Source organism: Oncorhynchus clarkii, chromosome 16 (genome assembly GCF_045791955.1).
Source record: "Oncorhynchus clarkii lewisi isolate Uvic-CL-2024 chromosome 16, UVic_Ocla_1.0, whole genome shotgun sequence".
NCBI lineage: Eukaryota > Metazoa > Chordata > Actinopteri > Salmoniformes > Salmonidae > Oncorhynchus > Oncorhynchus clarkii.
Genome location: NC_092162.1, coordinates 48,747,138 through 48,770,536, shown reverse-complemented (window position 1 = coordinate 48,770,536; position 23,399 = coordinate 48,747,138). Strand labels below are relative to the sequence as shown.

Here is a 23,399-nt window from a genome sequence, read left to right as displayed (position 1 = left end):
ATGGAGGAGGAGGTGTGTATCACGCCCTGGCCTTAGTATTTTGTGTTTTCTTTCTTTATTTTGGTCAGGCCAGGGTGTGACATGGGTATTTATGTGGTGTGTTTTGTCTAGGGTTTTTTTGTAGGTTATGGGATTGTGGTTTAGTGAAGTAGTCTAGGTAAGTCTATGGTTGCCTGGAGTGGTTCTCAATCAGAGGCAGGTGTTTATTGTTGTCTCTGATTGGGAACCATATTTAGGCAGCCATATTCTTTGAGTGTTTCGTGGGTGATTGTTCCTGTCTCTGGGTTTGTTGCACCAGATAGGCTCAGTCATTTGTTTTTTTCTTTTCACTTGTTTTGGAAGAGAAGAGAACGAGCGCCATTCTCCTTGCGGAGATGGTGCTAAATACATCAACACGGTCGGTCCCTGGGATTGGGCTGGCTAACACGATTAGGTTTGCTTGGAAGGAAAAGGAGTTGGAGCCTTTAGGACGGGAATCTTTTGGAAGGATAATATTGATGGGGATTCTAAAGCTGACGGTGAAGGACGTGTTTTGTTTCCAAGGCAACTCGTTGGAGGGAGCATACGACGTGGCACTATATACAGAGGTAAAACACGATGATATCCTGAGAAGGGCAAGAGCAGTGGGAGGTGAGAGGCCGATGTGCCACTACGAAATAACAAGCCTGGCGAAGAATAATTTTAGGGTTGTAACTGTCAACATTTACAACCCTTACGTTAAGGACGAAGAGGTGAGGGCTTTTCTGGGGAGAGATATGGATAACGTCTCCTCAGCAAGGCACCTCAAAGACTCCCTTGGGTTTTGGAATAGGAGGAGAGGTTTCCAGGCCCTTCTCAGAGAGGACCCAAAGGGACATGGTGGCTACCTCCATCCTCCTGCTATGTTCTCCCTAGGGGCTGACAGGGGGACGTTGTTTTATGCACGTCAGCCCCCATTTTGCAGACGCTGTATGGCCTACGGTCACATATTCGCCTCATGCAGTACAAGAAAATGCAGATTTTGTGCATCTGAGGATCACGAGGCGAGGGATTGTGACAAGCCTAAGACGTGCCATGGGTGTGGCTCGTCAGCACACCTGTGGCGGGGGTGCCCGGCCCGTCAGCGGTCATATGCGTCTGCGGCTGGGGGGGAGCAGGGGCGGGGGATGGGGGAAGAAGAGGAGGGGAAGGAAGCACGCCTCATGATCAGAGTACAGGTCCAGAGGGGAAGACCACAAGGAAGGAGGAGGAGCAAGAAGCGGCGGAAGGAAGAGAGAAGGAAACGGAAGGCACGGGAGTAGGAGAACCAGGAAAAGCGGCGGAAGAAGGCAACCGAGTGGAGGAGCATGAGAGAGAAGAAAGCGATGGAGGAGTGGTGGAGAAGGAGACGGTGGAAGAGCAAGTGGACTGGGGGGAATGTGCCCTGGTGGAAGAGATGAGGGGTATGGTGGAGGAGCTGGCGGGGGGGGGGGGGGGGGGGGGGGGGGTGGTATCTCTCCACTGCCGTCATCACCAAAGAGGAGAATGAAGAGGAGGGAGCGATTGGCCGACAGTGAGAGGGAGGGGATGGCCAAGAGAGTGATGGGGGTGGGAGAAACCTCTGGGTTGCTGCTGGTTTCCACATGCTCTCAATATCTGTTGGGTGGGGACACACCTAACAAGACTCAGGACTGGGTACAGGAGGAGGTGGGGAGTTTTTTGTTTGGGGACTCAGCCTCCACAAATTTTTTCCAATCCAGCTGCAGCACTGGGGAGGGGGAGGATTGTGGGGGTAGACCCAGGGTGCAGGGCACCCCGGAGCCAAACACTATTCCTGCATCCTGGGTTGGTGAGATGGAGGAAGAGGGGGGGATGTTGGGAGTACAGATGGTGTTATCACCGGTAGATATGGAGCAGGGGAGCATCGGGTGAGTCTCCTGTTTTTGTTTTTTTCTGTCTGGGTTTAGAATTTGAGTGTATTACATATTTTTATTTTATTCTTTCATGTGGTCTGATTTTACTTTTGTTAGTTAAAATGTAAGGGGTTTAAGGGATTGTGTTAAGAGGGCGGTTTTTAGTTATTTGGAGGGTGTGGGGTTTGATTTTTGTTTTTTACAGGAGGTTCACCTGAGGGATGGAGGGGATGTTAATAGGTTTAAGAGGGAGTGGGACAAGGGGGAGTCGGTTTGGGGTGTTGGGGGGGTGCACTCATCGGGGGTAGGGATTTTGTGTGGGCACAGGGAGGTTAAAGTGGAGGATTCTTTTGTGGTAATGCAGGGGAGGGTTATAGGGGTGGATGTCACGATAAGGGATTGTAATTTTAGATTAGTGGTGGTGTATGGACCACAGGTGGTGGCAGACAGGAGGGAGATGGTGGACTGTCTGACGCCCCTGTGTGTCACAAATAGGAAATTAGTGATAGGGGGGGATTTTAATACAGATTTAGGAAGAGGGGGGGGATAGCAGTGCGGGCGCCATTGCCAGGCTAATGGCTTGCCATGGTCTGGTAGATGGTGGTCTGCACACTACTCCGAAAATGGACGGTCCTACATGGCGCAACTCCAGGGGGGTTGAGCGGAGGCTCGACTATATTTTTGTACCCAGGTCTTTGGGTAAGTTGTCTGGGCGGCTGTTGCCTGTTTTCTTTTCGGATCACGACGGGGTGCTCCTGCAGGTGGTGTCGCCAGTCTGCCTCTTTGGTAGGGGGTACTGGAAGCTAGATCGGGATGTGCTGGAGGAGCAGGCTTTTGTTGACGGGGTTTATGGTTTCTTTTGGAGGCTTGAGGGTCTCCGGTCCATGTGCGAGGGGGTGTTAGAGTGGTGGGAATTAGTTAAGGTGAGGATTAGGGCTTTTATAATAGGGTATTGCAAGAGGAAAAAAAGGGAGGAGAGGAGGGAGGTGGATCGTATCCAAAGGTTAATTGAACTCGAGTACGAGGCAGGCAACCTCGGCGGGTCGTTTGACTGGGAGAGATCCGCAACCCTAAAGGCGCAGCTCAGGGAGTTGCAGGAGCGGAAGGCTCGAGCTTTCCTGGAGCGTGCGCATAGTGGCTTTCTAGAACACAGTGAGACTTGTTCTGCTATGTTCTTTAAGTCGGTTAGGGCCAGACAGAGTAGGAAGGTAATGCATGGCGTTAGGGAAGAAAATGGTAGTATAGTTAGAGAACCAGAGGATATGGTCAGGGTGACAACTGATCATTTCCAAGGTTTATTTAAGGAAAGGGAAATAGATGTAGAGCAGGGAAATGTGTTTTTAGAACACTTGTCCAGGCGGTTGCCGGAGGACATTAGAGAAGTGATGGAGGCCCAGATCTCACTAGAAGAGGTTGAGAGCGCTCTTAGGAGGATGGGAAAAGGGAAGGTGCCTGGGATAGATGGGCTGCCGGCTGAGTTTTATCTCAAGTTTTGGGGTATACTTGGACCAGTGGTCCTCGAAGTCTTGAAGGCCATCCTTGAGACGGGGGTCCCGGGGGGATCAATGGCTGTTGGTGTGCTGTCACTTTTATATAAGAAGGGGGAAGTAACAGACCTTGGCAACTGGCGGCCGTTGACCATGCTGTGTGTAGATTACAAGCTACTTGCAAAGGTTTTAGCAGACCGGTTGCGCACAGCCCTTCCCTACGTCGTCCATGAGGATCAGACGTGCGGGGTAGAGGGCCACTCTATTAGATGGAACCTACAGTTAATCAGGGACTCCATCGCTTGGGTTGAAGATAGAGGACTGCCTTTAATGGTAGCAGCGCTAGATCAGGCGAAAGCCTTTGATCGCGTGAATAGATCATTTTTATTCAGAGTGTTAGGTCGATTAGGATTTGGGGAGAAGTTCATAGGATGGATTCGTACATTATATGTCGGAGCGGGGTGCCGAGTTAGTGTAAATAGTCACTTGGGTGACGTTTTTGACCTCTCGTCTGGGGTCAGGCAGGGGTGCCCACTCTCGGCTCTCCTCTTCGTTCTGTACATGGAGCCTCTGGGGGCTGCCATTAGGGCAGACACAGGGGTGGAAGGCTTGTTGATCCCTGGAAGTGGTGGGCTGCGTGTTAAGATGACGCAGTACGCCGACGACACTTCCTTGCTGCTGTGCAAGGACTCGTGCCTGACAAGGTCCCTTGCCATCTTTGGGGATTTCACCCGAGCGTCGGGAGCAGTTCTGAACCATGCAAAGTCTTCCGTCAAGTTTTTCGGAAGATGGCGCGGTAGAACGGATGTGCCCGGGGGGTTCTCTCTCTGTGAGGGGGCCCTGAGGATTCTCGGGGTCCATTTTGAGACCTCCAGCTCAGCGACGCTAAACTGGAACATGCGTATCGCAGTGGTACAGAGGAAGCTAGCAATGTGGAAGGCTAGGTATTTGTCTTTTATGGGCAAAGTCCTGGTTCTAAAGGTGGATGTGTTGCCGTCTCTTTTGTATTTGGCGTACATCTACCCATTGCCGGCTAGTCTGAGGAGGCCTCTAGTGAGGCTTGTGTTTCAGTTCATGTGGAGTGGCAGGTGCGAGTGGGTCGCCAGGGCACGCATGCTTTGTCCCATCGGGGAGGGAGGTAGGGGGGTACCACATTTCCCCCTCAAGCTGGACGCAATTTTTGTTTCTTTCTTGTTAACGGAGCTTGCTCATCCAGTGATACACCCGTCCGGTTACCTCCTGCGGGTGTTCTTCTCGTATCAGGCGAGAAGCGTAATGGTGTGGTCTAACATGGGTCCTCGGGCGGAACAGCTGCCGTGGCACTTTGGCACACAGGGAGTATGGCGAAGCCAGGTTGGAGACCTGCGCCAACTTCCTGTGCTTACCGGGGGGCTAGAGAGACCGGGCAGGCACCGTGCAATTGCACTTGAATATTTTGTTGACCTAAAATTTTAAATGTAGAGATTCAGATTTGGTGTCCCCAGTGCGGGTGCATAGCCCGGTGCGGTACATACCAGCTCTGCGTATCGGCCGGGCTAGAGTGGGCATCGAGCCAAGTGTCATGAAGCCGGCTCTATGCATTTGGTCTCCAGTGGGTCTCCTTGGGCCGGCTTACAGCCTTGCACACGGTGTCCCCGGTTCGCCTGCATAGCCCAGTGCGGGCTATTCCACCTTGCCGCACTGGCAGGGCGACCGGGAGCATTCAACCAGGTAAGGTTGGGCAGGCTCGGTGCTCAAGAGCTCTATCCAGTACCACCTCCACGCATCAGCCCTCCGGTGGCAGTTCCCCGCACCAGGCTTCCTGTGCGTGTCCTCGGCCCAGTACCACTAGTGCCAGCCCCACGCATCAGGCCTACAGTGCGCCTCGCCTGTCCAGCGCCGCCGGAGTCTCCCGCCTGTCCAGCGCCGCCGGAGTCTCCCGCCTGTCCAGCGCCGCCGGAGTCTCCCGCCTGTCATGAGCCGCCAGAGCCGCCAGTCAGCATGGATCCGCCAGAGCCGCCAGTCAGCATGGATCCGCCAGAGCCGCCAGTCAGCCAGGATCCGCCAGGATCCGCCAGTCAGCCAGGATCCGCCAGTCAGCCAGGATCCGCCAGGATCCGCCAGGATCCGCCATTCAGCCAGGATCCGCCATTCAGCCAGGATCTGCCAGAACCGCCATTCAGCCAGGATCTGCCGTCAACCTGTCTGAGCTACCCCTCAGTCCCGAGCTACCCCTCAGTCCCGAGCTACCCCTCAGTCCTGAGCTACCCCTCAGTCCCGAGCTACCCCTCAGTCCCGAGCTACCCCTCAGTCCCGAGCTACCCCTCAGTCCCGAGCTGCCCCTCAGTCCAGCGGGGCCCTTTGTTAGGGTTACTAGGCCAAGGTCGGCGGCGAGGGTCGCCAATCTAAGGACGCGGAGTAAAAGGACTAAGACTATGTTGTAGTGGGGTCCACGACCCGCGCCAGAGCCGCCACCGTGGTCAGACGCCCACCCAGACCCTCTCCTATGGGTTTAGGTGTGCGGCCGGGAGTCCACACCTTTGGGGGGTGGGGGGTACTGTCACGCCCTGGCCTTAGTATTTTGTGTTTTCTTTATTTATTTTTGTCAGGCAAGGGTGTGACATGGGTATTTATGTGGTGTGTTTTGTCTAGGGGTTTTGTGTAGGTTATGGGATTATGGTTTAGTGAAGTAGGCTAGGTAAGTCTATGGTTGCCTGGAGTGGTTCTCAATCAGAGGCAGGTGTTTATCATTGTCTCTGATTGGGAACCATATTTAGGCAGTCATATTCTTTGAGTGTTTCGTGGGTATTGTTCCTGTCTCTGTTTGTGTTTTGTGTTGTGTCACCTTTCAGGACTGTTTCAATTTCCGTTGTTTCACTTGGTTATTTTGTATTTCGTGTTCAGTGATATTAAATTAACATGGACACTTACCACGCTCTGTTTTGATCCAATCTTTCCTGTTCCATCAGATGAAGATCGTTACAATAGTTTTGATGTCTTCACTATTATCCTACAATGTAGAGAATAGTAAAAATAAAGAAAACCCCTTGAATGAGTAGGTGTGTCCAAACTTTTGACAGGTACTGTGTATACGACATAAAACCTTTAGTCAGTCCTCTTTCAAATATCTACTGTACCCTGAAAAATGTACAATAGTGTCTGCTTAAAACAATGTATAAAAGACATGATGCTAACACCAAAGCAGCCCGCTGCCCCTAAATAAGAATGAGTGCTACGTTTGGAACTGCCAATTTTTGTGCTTCAGTAAAACTATTCCTGGACATGAGTTTTAGCATTTTCCACTGCTGTTCTCCATTGCTCTTCATCCATGGTTTACCAGCAGGTTCTGAAAACAAGGAGAGGACAACGTTAATCAACCATATGTCAGATCAATTTAACACAATACATAACACAACAACACACGTCTTCAGACTCACTTCAGCTCAATTCTTAACAAAATGTCTATCAAGCCCCTGACCCCCTTGGGTCTTGACTCTTGTAGGGGAAGCGAGCACAATGATTTCCATTCCTCTGTGATGCTCTTAGGAACTACTAGGTGTGAGTAGGGGGAGGAGTCTCCCTTCCAACCAGCACCAATCAAAGGTCAGCACCAATGATGTCTATGGTCAAGACAATTGTAGTGATTCTCTCGGTGGGGCGTAACCACTTGTCACATCTGCTCCTGCTACTCCCTCTGGTGTTCATCCGGTGTCTTCTTGACCTGCAGTTACTCTCCCTGTACACTCTCTCTTCCTCTCCCTCTCTGTGTGATTGTGTGGTTGGAGACAGGTGTGCTGGAGTCAGAGCAGATCCCTACCAGCTGCAACTCGTTCCATAATCAAGACCTCTACAAATACTCAGTCCTGCCACTTCCACTGCCAGATTGTAATCTCTGCTCAGTCAGTTCATGAGTCTAGCCATTTATGATTATTCAATATCCTGTTACTCTGCTGTGCCTGTTTCCCTGCCTAACACCGTGTATCCTCTCATTGCAGTTTACCCCTCTTTTACTCACCACAACTACCTTGGATTCCCCTCAGGACCTGTTTATCCTGTTCTGCTCAGCTAACTCCAACCTCAGTCTTCACATCTGTTTTTTCTGCAACTCATCCGAGCTTCCCCAGATCTGCACTCCATATCTCCCTGTGTGAACAATAAATATTTTGGTTCATTCATCCCTGTTTCCTCATCTGAGTCTGCTCTTGGGTTCCCCTGTGTCGCTCCGCTTAACACCACTGACACTTTCATAAAGAGTACTCACAGATTACTGACAGAAGTCCTTTCCGTCTCTGACAACAATAAAGCAACATACCGTACATCCACAGTTTGTCCAGTCATTTAGAGAGAAAAAATAGAGACAAAAGAAAATCGAAATAAATAATTATCAGCTTGATCAAGGTGATGGCCTAACTTTAAAAGCATTTCTAGAGTGTACTGTAGGCTTTGACATCATCATAAATACATTTGGTGCACAAATTGAGAACAGGTGATTTAAAGAGCACTCTCCCTGCATTCTCATCTATTAATTTGGACAGAGCTTTGAAAGCATCCTCAACAGACCTACAGGGCCACGGCATGGAGAGCAGAGTGCTGCTGCAGAGGGGGCAGGAATAATGGCATGTTATTGAGGTCCATGTGGAACAATACTCGGAGCCTTGGCAGGCCAGCCAGGCAAAATCCAGGATGGGATATTGACCTGTAGCTGGAGGTAGCAGTGCGAGGTTAGTACACACTGAGAAGCATGCCCCGAGACACACAGCAGAATCAATACGTGTCTTGTCACGACTGAGATCACAACACATCCCATCAGAATACATGGTAAGGGACACCTCCACCTGCAGGGAAAGTAAGTGTTTGTGTGTCAGGGAGAGAAAGACTTGCAGAGCTTAGCCAAAAAGTTCCCAGTGTGAATACATGCTCTGCTAGTGCGTACTTGTTTCACTTTATCGGAGGTGATTTCTATTTACTCACTCTACACAAAGTCAGCACAATACTGTTACACACTTACAAACATACATCCTCGCAAATGTAAAAAGTTCTCCTATAGCTCTAATAGGAGCTACAGTATACAGTAGTAGCGTCTGGGCTGTTGTAGGGTCAGTCTTGATTAGCTAAGAGGGTTTCTTCAGCAGGTAGCTCTGACAACTGGGGTCAGACAGCAGCACATTGACCCCGGACCTCTGGCCTCTATATAATCACCACAGTGACAAGAGGTCAACACAGAGGGGAATATACATACAGTATGAACTATGACCTGAGTGTCTGTCGGAGTGATGCCAATCTGTCTGATGCGGTTCTGTGTCCAGACAGAGACATTTACCCAGCTGGTGAGGAAGAGAATGAAGATGAGTGTCTTAATTGTACACAATCATTATCGTTGATTCTACTCGTTTTCTTTCATCTATATCACTTAAAAATAACATATTACATATTATGTCCAGCAATATATTTTATAACTTCCATACTTAATTTATGGTAAGTGCATGTATACTGTATGTCACTGAGAATAATTTACTTTAGAAATCAGTCCATTTTTACGGCAAGGAACACATCTCAAACGTCTGGTGACAACATTCCATCTGACAGGCTACTTATACTAGCCTGATTCCTCCATGGCAGTGGTACTACTATTTGTTTTCTGCTCAGATAGTTTTGGGATATAGAGGAGGCCGAGTGAGAATCAGGAGGAGAGGGGGAGACCATAGACCGTACTCTGAGCACTCGGTCCCCTCTCCCAGGCTCAGCTCAATTGGAAATCCGTCTTATCTGATGACTGGCAGGCAATTGGAATTCCCGGGCGATAGCCCCCACTCTGCCACAGAGAGGGAGGCAGACAGGCAAAGAAAAATAAAAAACTACTGAGATGTGATACGAGTGCCTGGTTTTCACTGAGAGCTTTCCTGTGTGGAGAGATAGCCTCTCCAAGCTCCTGACGGATGGCAACACAACATGCTGGCTGCATCCCTTTCAAAGCCCCCAGGCCACTCTATACTCTACACCAGCAATAGGTTTAGTTTCCCTACTTTCCATTTATTATTAAATATTTACTACTTTACATGTATTATTTCTGATGATTGCATTCATGAGGAGAGGGATCAATTGCTTTGAAGCTAGACATGAAAGTGAGCATAACATGTGAACCTGGCCTTGAGTGGGGAAGTCAGGATGCCACAAACAACAACCCCAACATAACTTTTTTGGGGGAGATGTTTTTGTATTAAAAGGGGGAAATTATTTTAGAGTACAAAGAGGAAATTGGAGTGCATTGTGAGGTGAGGGCCTGTGAGCCAAAGTGGCCAGGAGGACGTGGAGCAGCAGTCTGGCTGTTTGCGGTTTTGGCCATTTTGTTTAACAAAGCCAATTGAACCCCCCAGATGGCCAGGCAGGCTGGACATTTATCTCGGCTGGGGGCCTCACACAGCCTTTCACCCACAGGATAAAACAGAGCCCATCTCCAGGCCCAGGCGTTCTGTGAAATCCGCTACAGAAAGCCAAAGTGTGCCAATTCTTTGGCGTTTGAGGTGGCTTTCAACTCCACAATGTGTGAGCCATGGACCTGTGTTATTATCTGGTCTATTAGAGAGAGAGAGTGGGGACGCGAGAGGAGAGAGGCTTTGGAAAGGTCAGCCATCGCCGCTGGAGCCCATTGTGTCCTCCCTCCGTCCCCCATCCCTCCACTGATGGACGATTGAAAGCCTTGTGTTGACTGTGACGCCTGGGCCACAGTGCTGATGAAAGCCCAAAATGGTAGCTTTGGATTCAGCTTGATCAGATGTGCTGTTCGATAGCACTCAGCGAAACAACAAAAGAGAAGGAGGATTGAAAAGGGAAAGAGACAAAGAGGGAAAGGGGTATGGCTAGAGCAAGACCATGTTTAATGCATCACTGTTAAGGCTAGACCACTTTGCTGTACCGTGGTAGAAACTACACAAAACAGGTGAACAATAAAATATATAACGACATCAAACATCAACGTATGTGACAGCTTGATGGTAGTAGTGGTTACGATGACCCTACGTGAGATAGCTGGCTTTTTCTGGTCGTAAAAAGGGGCTTAGCAGCTAATGGGCATTTGAGGTGAGGCTGAATAAATGAACTGCTGAGAGAGAGAAAGAAACAGAAAGTGAGAGAAAAGAAAAAGACCGGGAGAGACTGAAAGAGAGAGATAGAGAAGAGGGAGAGACAGAGAACCAGCACTCTCTCGCCAGTAAATGTAATCTCAAAAGGCCATGCAGCACAAATGTTTGAATAATCCCTAGCGACAAAAGAGAGTGATGGAACAAAAATAATTGCTTATAATTCCCATTAAAGTAATGCTACTGTAGTGCACAGCACAGCCCAACAGGCCCAGCTAATTGCAATAGAGACAGAGAAACAAAAGACTATTTCATGAAAGGCAGGGGAGACATCAGTGGCTGGGTGAAGAGGTTACCATTGTGATTGTGGTGCAGGCAGGTTAAGCATCAAAGAAAGCGGTCAGGTTCCAAGTTGGAAGACCTTAGTGACTTCAGAGATATCTTGATTGATTTACCCCAAACAGGCAGAGATATACAACATATTGTATTGTGATGGAGAAAACAATCAACCAGTACATTTACCTCAGTGTTTTTGTCTGTGGAAGAAAGTACAGGGATCCGGATGGTGACTTGCCTTGCTCTAGACTACCATTATAAAAGATAGGATAATTGTCCTGAGATTGCAGTATGCTCTTTCCTTGAACAATACTCAGGCCCTGAAACCAAACTCCCATTATAAAACATTACACAATGTTGGACTCAATTGGAAACAAACTTTCCACTATGCTCTGTGCTATTCACTAGTCAGGTGTGCTGTTATTGTGTGCTGTTATGTCTGAAAACAATGTGGCACATAGCAAGTCGACGCCACGGCAACAGAAAGATAATGGTCTTCGGTTTGATTGGCTGCTTCTCCGAGCCTGGATCAATTCTTGTTTGAAAGGAGGGAAAGGCTGTTCATGATGACGCCTCCAACAATATGAAAATGAAATCAATAAGTCCACTGTGAAGGACTGTGAAAGAGAGAATGAGGGAGACATAAAAGAGAGATATACAGGGAGGTCAAACACAAACAGACACACACAGCTACAGTTCCTACCCACTGATATAATACTATCCCCCCCCCCACCCTCTCTCTCCCTTGCATCACCTTGGAGACTACTCTCTCTCTCTTTCTCTCCCTCTGTTTCTCCCTTTGTCTAAGCACACAAGTGGAGAGAGCGAGGCCAAAAGTTTCAAACCTCTGATTGTCGTGTCTGACTTCACACTCCACTGTGTGCTCGCCGCGCTAGGGATTCATATTGAAATCATTGGAATTATTCTCCCCTGCAGGCCTGCTTGACGAGGCCTCTACTCTGTGTGTTGCTGTGTGTGCTGGGCTGCAGTCAGATAGATAGCTAGTGATAAGGACCATAGGACCAGTCCTTCTGTAGCCTGGCTTCTGACTCTTTAATGAGGCACGGCTGAGGGCCACAGGGAGCAGAGAGGGCTCCTCCGGCTAACACACTGGACTGGCTCTCTCTCACAGGGGCAAGGGTCTGGCTGTCACCACTGTCACCCTCTTCACTGGACACTGACGGAGTCACAAGAGACCAGTCATAGAGTTGTGACTGCCTCTTCACCCTACACATGGATGGAACACTAACCTATGTAATTGTCAAAGAAGAGAAAACTGAAACAAAGCTGGAGAAAGTAAAGTGCCACTAGACAGGGAAACTTTGTTGTACAACTTTTCTTTTTGTCCTACTTTTGCATGTGTCAAAAGTTTTACATGTGTGAATTTAGACATACAGCTGCAAGTTATAACATACTGTATGTGAGGAGTACTGAGGATCAGGTTTTGGCTGTATAATTGTAGTTATCTGGATTCAGCTATAGAAGTGTAGTTACTGGTCTGGTCCATATTCAGTTCTGTGTGGAGCAGTGATTACTGGAGAATGACAGTCTGGTGGGACAGTATTAGCCTGTGTCACTTATAGGCCCTGCCAGCCTGTGTAGCCAGGCACACATCCTTCTTTATTAAGACTGAGTGATGAGGGACCTGGACTGGCATGGCTCTCCACTCCTCTCTGTGTCCCTCTGTTGTCTATCTCTCTTCAACTCCTTAAACACCATTTGTTTCTCTCCATCTCTCTTTCCATCTCTCTCAGCTCATCCATCTCCTGCCTTCAGAGGCCTATTGTCTTTTTGTCTAATTCTCTTACTCTTACCTTCAATTTTTTCTGACTATCTGTTTGTTTCTTTCCTCTTAAATTTTCTCTGTTGACAGTCTGTTAAAAGTGTAATCTCTGCCCCTGCAGCATTAGTTCAATCCAGAATATTAAAGATCAATAGGTTTGTCTGCTCCCTCAGATCTACAGTAGAAGCATACTTACATCATCCTGAGGAGCTACAGAGTTGATTTGCTTTTACATGATCTCTGGACACATCATTAATCATGTTGTGAACAGCCCCGATTGTTCTCTGAGGCCAGCCCAAGGCTACAAAGCAGATAGATACTACCGGTGGACCTGGCTGCCTGCTGTCTCTCTAGCTACAAAGCAGATAGATACTACCGGTGGACCTGCCTGCCTGCTGTCTCTCTAGCTACAAAGCAGATAGATACTACCGGTGGACCTGCCTGCCTGCTGTCTCTCTAGCTACAAAGCAGATAGATACTACCGGTGGACCTGGCTGCCTGCTGTCTCTCTAGCTACAAAGCAGATAGATACTACCGGTCGACCTGCCTGCCTGCTGTCTCTCTAGCTACAAAGCAGATAGATACTACCGGTGGACCTGGCTGCCTGCTGTCTCTCTAGCTACAAAGCAGATAGATACTACCGGTGGACCTGCCTGCCTGCTGTCTCTCTAGCTACAAAGCGGATAGATACTACCGGTGGACCTGCCTGCCTGCTGTCTCTCTAGCTACAAAGCAGATAGATACTACCGGTGGACCTGGCTGCCTGCTGTCTCTCTAGCTACAAAGCAGATAGATACTACCGGTGGACCTGCCTGCCTGCTGTCTCTAGCTACAAAGCAGATAGATACTACCGGTGGACCTGGCTGCCTGCTGTCTCTCTAGCTACAAAGCAGATAGATACTACCGGTGGACCTGCCTGCCTGCTGTCTCTCTAGCTACAAAGCAGATAGATACTACCGGTGGACCTGGCTGCCTGCTGTCTCTCTAGCTACAAAGCAGATAGATACTACCGGTGGACCTGGCTGCCTGCTGTCTCTCTAGCTACAAAGCGGATAGATACTACCGGTGGACCTGCCTGCCTGCTGTCTCTCTAGCTACAAAGCAGATAGATACTACTGGTGGACCTGCCTGCCTGCTGTCTCTCTAGCTACAAAGCAGATAGATACTACCGGTGGACCTGCCTGCCTGCTGTCTCTCTAGCTACAAAGCGGATAGATACTACCGGTGGACCTGGCTGCCTGCTGTCTCTCTAGCTACAAAGCAGATAGATACTACCGCTGGACCTGCCTGCCTGCTGTCTCTCTAGCTACAAAGCAGATAGATACTACCGGTGGACCTGCCTGCCTGCTGTCTCTCTAGCTACAAAGCAGATAGATACTACCGGTGGACCTGCCTGCCTGCTGTCTCTAGCTACAAAGCAGATAGATACTACCGGTGGACCTGGCTGCCTGCTGTCTCTCTAGCTACAAAGCAGATAGATACTACCGGTGGACCTGCCTGCCTGCTGTCTCTCTAGCTACAAAGCAGATAGATACTACCGGTGGACCTGGCTGCCTGCTGTCTCTCTAGCTACAAAGCAGATAGATACTACCGGTGGACCTGGCTGCCTGCTGTCTCTCTAGCTACAAAGCGGATAGATACTACCGGTGGACCTGCCTGCCTGCTGTCTCTCTAGCTACAAAGCAGATAGATACTACTGGTGGACCTGCCTGCCTGCTGTCTCTCTAGCTACAAAGCAGATAGATACTACCGGTGGACCTGCCTGCCTGCTGTCTCTCTAGCTACAAAGCGGATAGATACTACCGGTGGACCTGGCTGCCTGCTGTCTCTCTAGCTACAAAGCAGATAGATACTACCGCTGGACCTGCCTGCCTGCTGTCTCTCTAGCTACAAAGCAGATAGATACTACCGGTGGACCTGCCTGCCTGCTGTCTCTCTAGCTACAAAGCAGATAGATACTACCGGTGGACCTGCCTGCCTGCTGTCTCTCTAGCTACAAAGCAGATAGATACTACCAGTGGACCTGGCTGCCTGCTGTCTCTCTACTTTCATAAACTGGGAAGGGTCCAACAGCATGGCTAGTTAACCAAGCTGCTGGGGATATTCTGCCCTTGCCCATGGAGTGTATCAAACTTAATGCACTCAGTAATTCTACAAAGTGTGTCCTGATGGACAGTGGAACTGACAGCTGATGAGGAGGAGCAGGTTTGACAGCACGCCCGCGTGCATGCGTGCGTGCGTGCTTGCGCGGCGGTGTGTGTGTGTGTGTTTGTGTACTGTATATGGGTATGTATGTATACAGTGCCTTGCGAAAGTATTCGGCCCCCTTGAACTTTGCGACCTTTTGCCACATTTCAGGCTTCAAACATAAAGATATAAAACTGTATTTTTTTGTGAAGAATCAACAACAAGTGGGACACAATCATGAAGTGGAACGACATTTATTGGATATTTCAAACTTTTTTAACAAATCAAAAACGGAAAAATTGGGCGTGCAAAGTTCAAGGGGGCCGAATACTTTCGCAAGGCACTGTATATCTGAGTGTGTGTGTATATATAATTGTGTGTATATATGAGTGTGTATGTACTGTATATGAGTGTGTGTGTATATATATATATGAGTGTGTATGTACTGTATATGAGTGTGTTTGTATGTATATGAGTGTGTGTATATATATATGAGTGTGTATGTACTGTATGTGAGTGTGTGTGTATATATATGAGTGTGCATGTACTGTATATGAGTGTGTGTGTATATATATATGAGTGTGTGTATATATATATGAGTGTGTGTATATATATGAGTGTGTATGTACTGTATGTGAGTGTGAGAGGCTGACAGGAGGATAATAGCGCTGATAGTGTGTTTCTCAGAGACCTATGACAGGCAGGGGAGAAGATGGTAACTCCAGGGTCCGAAATTAAAATAACTTGCCGCATCGACAACAGCGCAGGGCATCCAATCAGAGAGCTGAGGCTGCAGCACTGCCAACATCAGGAGCTCAGGTAAGTTATTAAGACATGTGGCAGCAGCTTTAGGACAACACCACAGGGACAGGTCCGAACTGAGGTCTACACAGAAACAAATTCAGAAGCACATTGACAGTCAAAGACTATACACAAAATATATTTCAGTTCTATAAATCATAAAGGTGGTCGATAAAGAAGTATTTCATTCCATTGGGGAACCACTTAAGATCCTTAGTTTTGGAAAAACGATGGACAAATATACCTCAAACATTTAGGGTGGGCAATAGACGCTGAAGCATTTGTGACTGACTGGCTCGATTCGGTCTTATGTGGCAAAATTTGAAATTGTGTTTTTCAAATTGATAAAAGTAGCTAGAAAATGGTATATAAAACACTGCGGGTTGAGGAACAATGGGAAAGTAATTCTGCTTTGAAAGTTGATAAACTTTGAGCCCTTGAATGTTTTGGTAAACCTACTGGAGAGCTCTTCTTTGTCTACACCCATTCAACATTGTTCACACCTTCGGTGTTAGGGGGCAGTATTTTCATTTTTGGAAAAAAAACATTCCCGTTTTAAACATAATATTTTGTCAGGTAAAGATGCTAGAATATGCATATAATTGACAGCTTTGGATAGAAAACACTCTAACGTTTCCAAAACTGTAAAGATATTGTCTGTGAGTATAACAGAACTGATGTTGCAGGCGAAAGCCTGAGAAAAATCCAATCCGGAAGTGCCCCAGGTTTTGAAAGCGATGCGTTCCAATGACTCCCTATCCAGCTGTGAATGTACCATCAACGAGCTTACGCTTTCTACAAAAATAATATTTTGGGAAAAAATGAACTTTGGCTGTCTACCTGGGAGTCTCGTGAGTGAAAACATCCGAAGTTCATCAAAGGTAAACGATTTAATTTGATTGCTTTTCTGATTTCCGTGACAAGGTTGTCTGCTGCTAGCAAGGCATAATGCTATGCTAGGCTATGATAAACTTACACAAATGCTTGTCTAGCGTTGGCTGTAAAGCATATTTTCAAAATCTGAGATGACAGGGTGATTAACAAAAGGCTAAGCTGTGTTCCAATATATTTCACTTCTGATTTTCATGAATAGGACTATTTTCTAGGAAGATTTATGTCCGTTGCGTTATGCTAATTAGTGTCAGATGATGACAACGGTCCCGTTCACGGGATGGGGTGTCACTACAGGTTAAGCCTTAGCCCCACCCATCTATTTAAGGATTCACATGAGGCCGTGTACTAAACAACCAAAGATTTCAAGACTAAAGGCTGGTTTATACTACGTTTCCCATTGAGGGGTTGGGTTAAATGCGGAAGACACATTTCAGTTGAATGCATTCAGTTGTACAACTGACTAGGTTACACCCTTTCCTTTCCCTTTCCACTGCGCTCTGGGCAGTACAGTACGCATGAAGCAGTTCAACACACCATTCTCCAAGAGAGCTCGATTCTGCATCGCTCAGTCAGCCCTGCAATCTTGCAGAACTTTGAAGTGAGCTCAACTTCATTGATGGAGGGATGGCACCTTACAGGAGAGGAGAAGAGAGGAGAGCTGCAGGAGGCTGGAGGTGTAAACTGCTGCAGGACAGGTGGAGGCCAGAGGGAGGGCTGAAGGTTTACTCACTCCTTCCCCAGTCTGACAGTGGGGCTCTGGGAATAACGCCCAGACTTTAACACAAAAGCCTCAGCTGATGGTTTACGCCAAGCCAGGGCTACAGGGAAGGCAGCGCAGAGGGAGAAAACAGCATTAAAAGTTTCTGAGGTCTAAAACTTGGGGCTTTGCACACTGACCCCGTCGTACTGCAATATCAATCCAGCATCAGACACGCTACCCTAACCAGCGCATTCCCATCTCTCTCCGTCTCTGTCTCTGTCTCTCCCTCCCTCCACCCTCTTTCTTTTGTGCTAAATGCAGGGAAGCTCAAAACATCTATCACCATCAAAGTCAGGGCGTCTCTCTCTCTGTAAATGTCTTGAGAATCCTGCAGAGCGCAGAGACGGATCAGGCAATCTCAACTCATTATCCGAGACAGGGGCGAGCGTGGGCGCCTCCCAATCTCCTCACCCCCGCACCCCCCTCCCCAGCCTCACACTCCGCTCACTGGCTCCATTCTCTAATAAGGCCTGCCTCTGTATCCCCCTTTTAACCATCACCACAACCCAAGCCCATTTACTTCACACAAAACAGAGGGGAAATACACAACACACACACACATACTGATACACACATTTACTGATACACACACATACACACACACACACACAGATACACAGATATATACACTGGTACAAACACACACAGAGATCAGAAGATGCCTTTCATTTGCTGAGCGTTAATAAGGCAGTGTGTAGGGCTAGGTCTGCAGTTGGCCTGGTCTGGGCTGACGGCCTCCGAAACCATACAGTTACAAGCTGTAACAAGCACAAGCAGTAACACAGCTGTCAACTGGCCTGCTGTGCTGCTACAGATGTCGACATCAAACAGGCATCAGAGTCAGACATTGATAGAAAACAGTTAGGGTGGAGATCTTTCAACTCAGAATGTTCAGGAAATGCTCACCTAGTCAAAGGGATACTATGAGATTTAGAGATTTAGGTGGTTTCTCTACTTACCCAGTCTCTCGAAATCTTGCAGTATCCCTTTAAAACTAGGTGAGCATCCATTAAAAATAGATGAATTTGCTGAACATTCTGAGTTCATAGAACGGTTTCCTATCAATGTCTGACTCTGATGCCTGTTTGATGTAGACATGGTCTGGAACCAGAGTCAAACAAACTCACAGATACCATTTTTTTGTCTGGTTGCAGTTTGGAGATGATTGAACTTGCCATATTGTTAGCTTAGCGCAGTTAATGGAAGTCTCCCGATACAGTAGCCATGTCACGAATCCCTCCGGAACTTTCATCATGAACACCTGTCCCTTATTCCCACTGATTAGTACTTGTATAAGTGTGCCCTTTGGTTTCTATTGGGCTGTCGATTATTGTTACAATGTCCTTTGGTGCGTGTGAGTACCCGTGCTATGTGTTTTGGGCTTTGGTGCCCTTGTGGATTGTGCAGATGAATACAGGTCTCGTCCCGTGTGTTAATCATTGTGTTATTTATTCGAGGTACTCCTCGCTCTTTTGTTTTGGTTTCAACCCTGTGTTTTTGTTACGTGTTTGTTTGGTCTTAGTCCCAGCGCCTTTACATGGCACGTTGTAATTTGGGTACAAGAAAAATAACTATTACGCATTCCTGCGCCTGTCTCCCAAATCTCTTCATACCAACGTGACAAGCCAGCTCCTCTCAAAAGCAGGGAAGTAGACCTTCTAACTACTACAAAGCTGGGTGGTTGGTCATATAGTCTTACAAAGATATACATAGTAATCAGTATTTTATAAATGTGTTAATTTTACTGATAATCATAAGAAACAAGATTCTATCCACGTCCTCTATCCTCTATCCACGTCCACATTCTCTGTCCCACTGTCTCATAGAGATGTATAGAGATCATAACGTATCTGTCTCAATGGCGCTGACCGTGCGCTCATAGATGGCATAGCAGTACAGGTAGAACGTTGTGATCTCTATGCGACAATGGGACAGAACCTTTACTATCCTTAGAAAAGTTTTTGGAAGAAAGGGTTCTTTGATGATTCTTTGGAAAGCAAGAAGGACTCTTTGGAAGGCAATAGGGGTTCTACATAGAACCTTATATCACATTTCCCAGCATGCCCTATTGGATGGTGATTTTCAGAATTGTTTGTTTTAATATCTGTGTTTTTGCATGTACATTGATTGGTTGCAGTTAGTAGTTTAACCCATTACTTAAATGGTTATTGCAGTTTAAATGGCTTAGGTAGACTCCTCACGATGTTCCTAACCCTGGCAGTCGTTCTGAATGCAGGTTATGGGTGATTTAAAAAAATCAATTGGATATCTTAACTCTAGCTGGATTCCAATAGGAATTACACATCACTTTGCAAGCCAGCATAATGTGACTTGCAGGGCCTGATGTGGCCTGTAAACCAGGAGATTCCTAACACCACTGTGTTAGGGTATAACTATGCCCTCAAAGAAAGGCCTCATGATATATGTAATGTATTGTCATAAAGAATGTCATTGTAAAGGGTAATAAGGCTGGTGGAACTGTTCACATAGTTCTAGGAAGAAACCTTCATAGATGGTTCTAATGTAGGCATAATTACAGTATCTACAGGGGGTTCTTTGAAGAACCTTACATAGAGGGTTCTAGGTAGATATATATCTTATAGGGGTAGTACTCTTGTGTAGAAGAGGCAGAAGACTCTAATGAGCCAGATTTGACTTGGGGGTAGAGATGCTAGAAACATCTTTACCTTGACTTCTGTATAACCTTAACCCTAACCCAGGTTATTTGGAACAGGGACACAAATAAAGTTGTATCTTTACTGGATGGGAAAAAGTATCCTATGGTTAAACAAAAAAATATGAACAGGTGAAGGGTCTATATAATACTATTTGTGTAGAAAGAAGCCATGAAAACCCCCATGCATCCACTGAGTCAGAGCCTATAGTGAACACTGACCTTCTTGGCTGTGTCAATGCACTGCATGTACGTTTTGGCCAGGTCAGAGCATTGCAGTGTCTGCTCCCGGTTCTCCTTGTAGCAGTTGAGGATCTGGGACTGCAGGTTGATGCACACAGACTCTGTGTTCCTCGCTCTGTGGACACACACAGACAGACACAGGTCACGGGTCAGCCCAGAGGTCATCAAAGAGATACAGTTTCATGATTTTTATGAGAACACAACCAGCAACATATGTAACATTACTACAGTGTATGATCAGTGACATTGCAGTGTTCTGAAAAACACTTCAGGTGATTGACGTGAAGGAAACTTTAAGGGAATAAAATGGTGTAAGTTAAGGAAGCTAGATGACAACCCATGACCATCTGAACTTTTCTGCTATTTTTGAATCAGCTCAAATGAAACTGTTTCCACATTGTGCCTGAAAAGGAAGCCCCCCCGTTTCACATAAACACACACTCAGACTCCACATTACATACCAATACACAGAAACACACACAGACTCCACATTACATAGCAATACACAGAAACACATACCAACATCCCCCATCGTGTACAAATGTCTCCCTCCCCATCCTGTGGACACTTTAGTGGAATGAATGGATGGGAAGAGACAGGTTAAACTGAATTACCAGCAGAGAGGATATTTATTAATAGAGCCTGTGACAAGCGTGGCATTGACTAACACAACGATGATAAATAACCTGATACCGCAACTGGAGGAGGAGGAGGAGGCAGGGAAACACAGTCACCCTGGCAATCTTTTAGCAGTGATGTCACTGAGCCTCCAGATTCCTGTAGACACAGAGCCAATGGTGTGTGGTTGTGTCTACCGAAGATGTTGACTTTAACATAGGGGGGTGCTTAGTACACTACAGTACCACCTCCATCTATCTACCACAACTAACGTACCGCTACAGATTAGAAATTGTGAAAATAGTGGTAAATCCTTCCTAATTCAACAAATCAAGTTGAGTTGATCAAATCAGACTGATTTCACAGATTGGATTAGCTTGTTGTAATATGATATGTGATATGTAACATAATTGGTCTCTGCATTCCTGTCCCTCGCTGATGGAGCTCTGTGGCAGATTCATTGCCAGGTTGCCATGCTTAATGAAATTTGATTGATTAAGCAGAGTCATGTGCGTTAAACCCTCCCATCCGCTCCGCGGCTGCTGCCCTGCACTCCAACTCCTACTATCAGAGGACCGTTTGACACTGCGCTTAATTGAAACCCAAATTAAAGCCCGGGCTCAGCTTTGATTCAGCGCGCAAGTCAACCCCGGCATTTCAATTAAAGCTCATCCAATGCTACCATCACATCACACAGCATATCACCAAACAGCAGAGCGATATGCTATCGCTAGCGTTTCCTTGTGAGTTGCTTGTCTTATCTGAACAGTCAAGAGAAAGAAGAGAAAGCTCCATCAATCCATGTTTAAGGGATGATGCCTTTGCGTATCAGATCCCCCTGTTTTACCCACTGCTGAAGCTCTTCCTTCCTCTGTTTAATCACACTAGGAGCAGAGAAAAAGACTAAAGCAGCGCTGTTTTTTGTGCTGGGAAGATAAGGAACTCTCCTTTAATTTAAAATAAACTGCCTTCATCAGGGAAGGAAAAGCTCCTGACAGTGCAGGAGGTTTATTAAAGGGGCCTGAAGCAGAAAATTGGTTTGCCGCAGCCAAAGCTGAACCGAATTGAACCAAATTGAAGGTGAGGCCTTAAATAAAAAATATTAACTGAGCCGATTATGCCACTTTGAGCGGAGCAGGCCATGCATATGAGCAGTAATTTCTGAATTCAAAATCTGTGAGTAAATATAACGGAACACTGAGAGATTAGGCCTTAATTACTGTCGATTCCCATTATTTTTTGTCTCCTCCAGCAAACGTGCAGTGGCAGAACAAAGACCAACTTCTGAAAGTACGCCGAGCTTAGATAGGCAAAATGAGAAATGAAAGACTAGAAATCAAATGGGAATAAGAAAAACAACTACTACAAAAGGTTCCATTAGCAAGCCTGCAATGTGCATATTCAAGGAAGAGATTGGAATCAAATCAATGGAAATGCTAAGCAGCACAAACACACAGAAACTCCAAAGAGAGTGTGTTGGATGTGATTGGCTAGAGGCAGAGAGGGCAGAGGTCATGTGTGTGCTAGGTCTGCAGCTCATAGTGCTTCAGGTGCTATCAGATGGAGTCTGAGAGGAGAGGCACCGGTATCTCTATACAGCTGCTGTTGTGGGCAACCAGCGCTCGCTCAAATCACAGAGAGAGTAGCTACTGTACCGCCTTGAGATAACTCTGCTCTGCCATCCTCAGCCAAGCCACAGCAGATTACTGCAATAGGCAGATAAATAAATTAATCACACTGGCTTTACACTGTAAATCCACCAAACTTTATCTGCAAGGGAATTCAGAAGGAGCTGAAATTAACTAGAGGCCCCAGCTCTGACAGCTTTCACATTGACTGAGCTGAGGTGGGCAGCGCAGGCCTCCTCTCCCTCACCCTCCCTACATTCTCCTCCTTCTCTATCCTCCTCCTCCACTCCCCCCCAGCCAATCTCACCTGCCTGGCCCCTCTCCCTCCTCTCCTCTTCTCCACACGATGCTCCCCCACTTAAGCCTGTCAGGTCTGAAGGGGCCAGAGCCAGACCGCTGAGGGCTCAGGTCAAAGACAGGCAGGGTTCTGACACCGCTGACAATTACTACAGCAGAGGCCTGACTTGTTAGACCTCTGGGATAGAGTCGCATGTAAGTGTCTGTCTCGCATGTAAAGATTCACATCCTAACCTGGAGGGGGTCACCTCTCCGATGGAATGTCCCCTTCAAAGTCATGTTTATCCAGTCTAGCTCACACACACATACTCACACACACAGTGTAGTGAGGTGGCATAGTCCTGGTTTGACCATGGTGTCATTTGCTGTAAAGGACTGGTTCAGCTGTATAATTCACCACTGTGTCGTGGATCAAAAGGTTGACAGAATCTTTTTTTTATGTCTCTTTCATTTGAACCACAATTACAGCGAAGAGGTGTGTGTCAAAATCAGAGTCCTTATGACTTCTACTAAATAGTCATATTTTATGGATGACACTTACAGCATTGCTGCTGTTAGCACAAGACTACTGTATCATGAATGATCATGAACAACAGCTGTGGTACTGTATGATGGTAGTGATAGTGGTGTTACCGTGCTACAGCAGCAAAGGAGAGGAGAGTGGGCTCAGAGCTGGTCCATGTGTGTGGTCAGCCAGTGATGACTGCCAGTTTTACACTCCCTGGACAGCCTGTGTCTTCTATAATGAGGGATTTTTCTCTGAGA

General features: G+C 47.1%; 1 protein-coding gene across 1 annotated transcript in view; it reads right to left on the bottom strand.

Moving 5' to 3' along the window:
* Window positions 1-11,875: 11,875 nt before the first annotated feature.
* LOC139367333 (MICOS complex subunit mic25a-like) overlaps window positions 11,876-23,399 on the bottom strand; it is a 54,011-nt gene continuing 42,487 nt past the window's right edge. The window contains exons 4-5 of the mRNA XM_071105542.1: window positions 20,071-20,206; window positions 11,876-11,926 (exon numbers count right to left, since the gene is read on the bottom strand). Of these exons, the coding sequence (XP_070961643.1) occupies window positions 11,876-11,926; window positions 20,071-20,206 (187 nt within the window). The remainder of the gene's footprint in view (window positions 11,927-20,070; window positions 20,207-23,399) is intronic.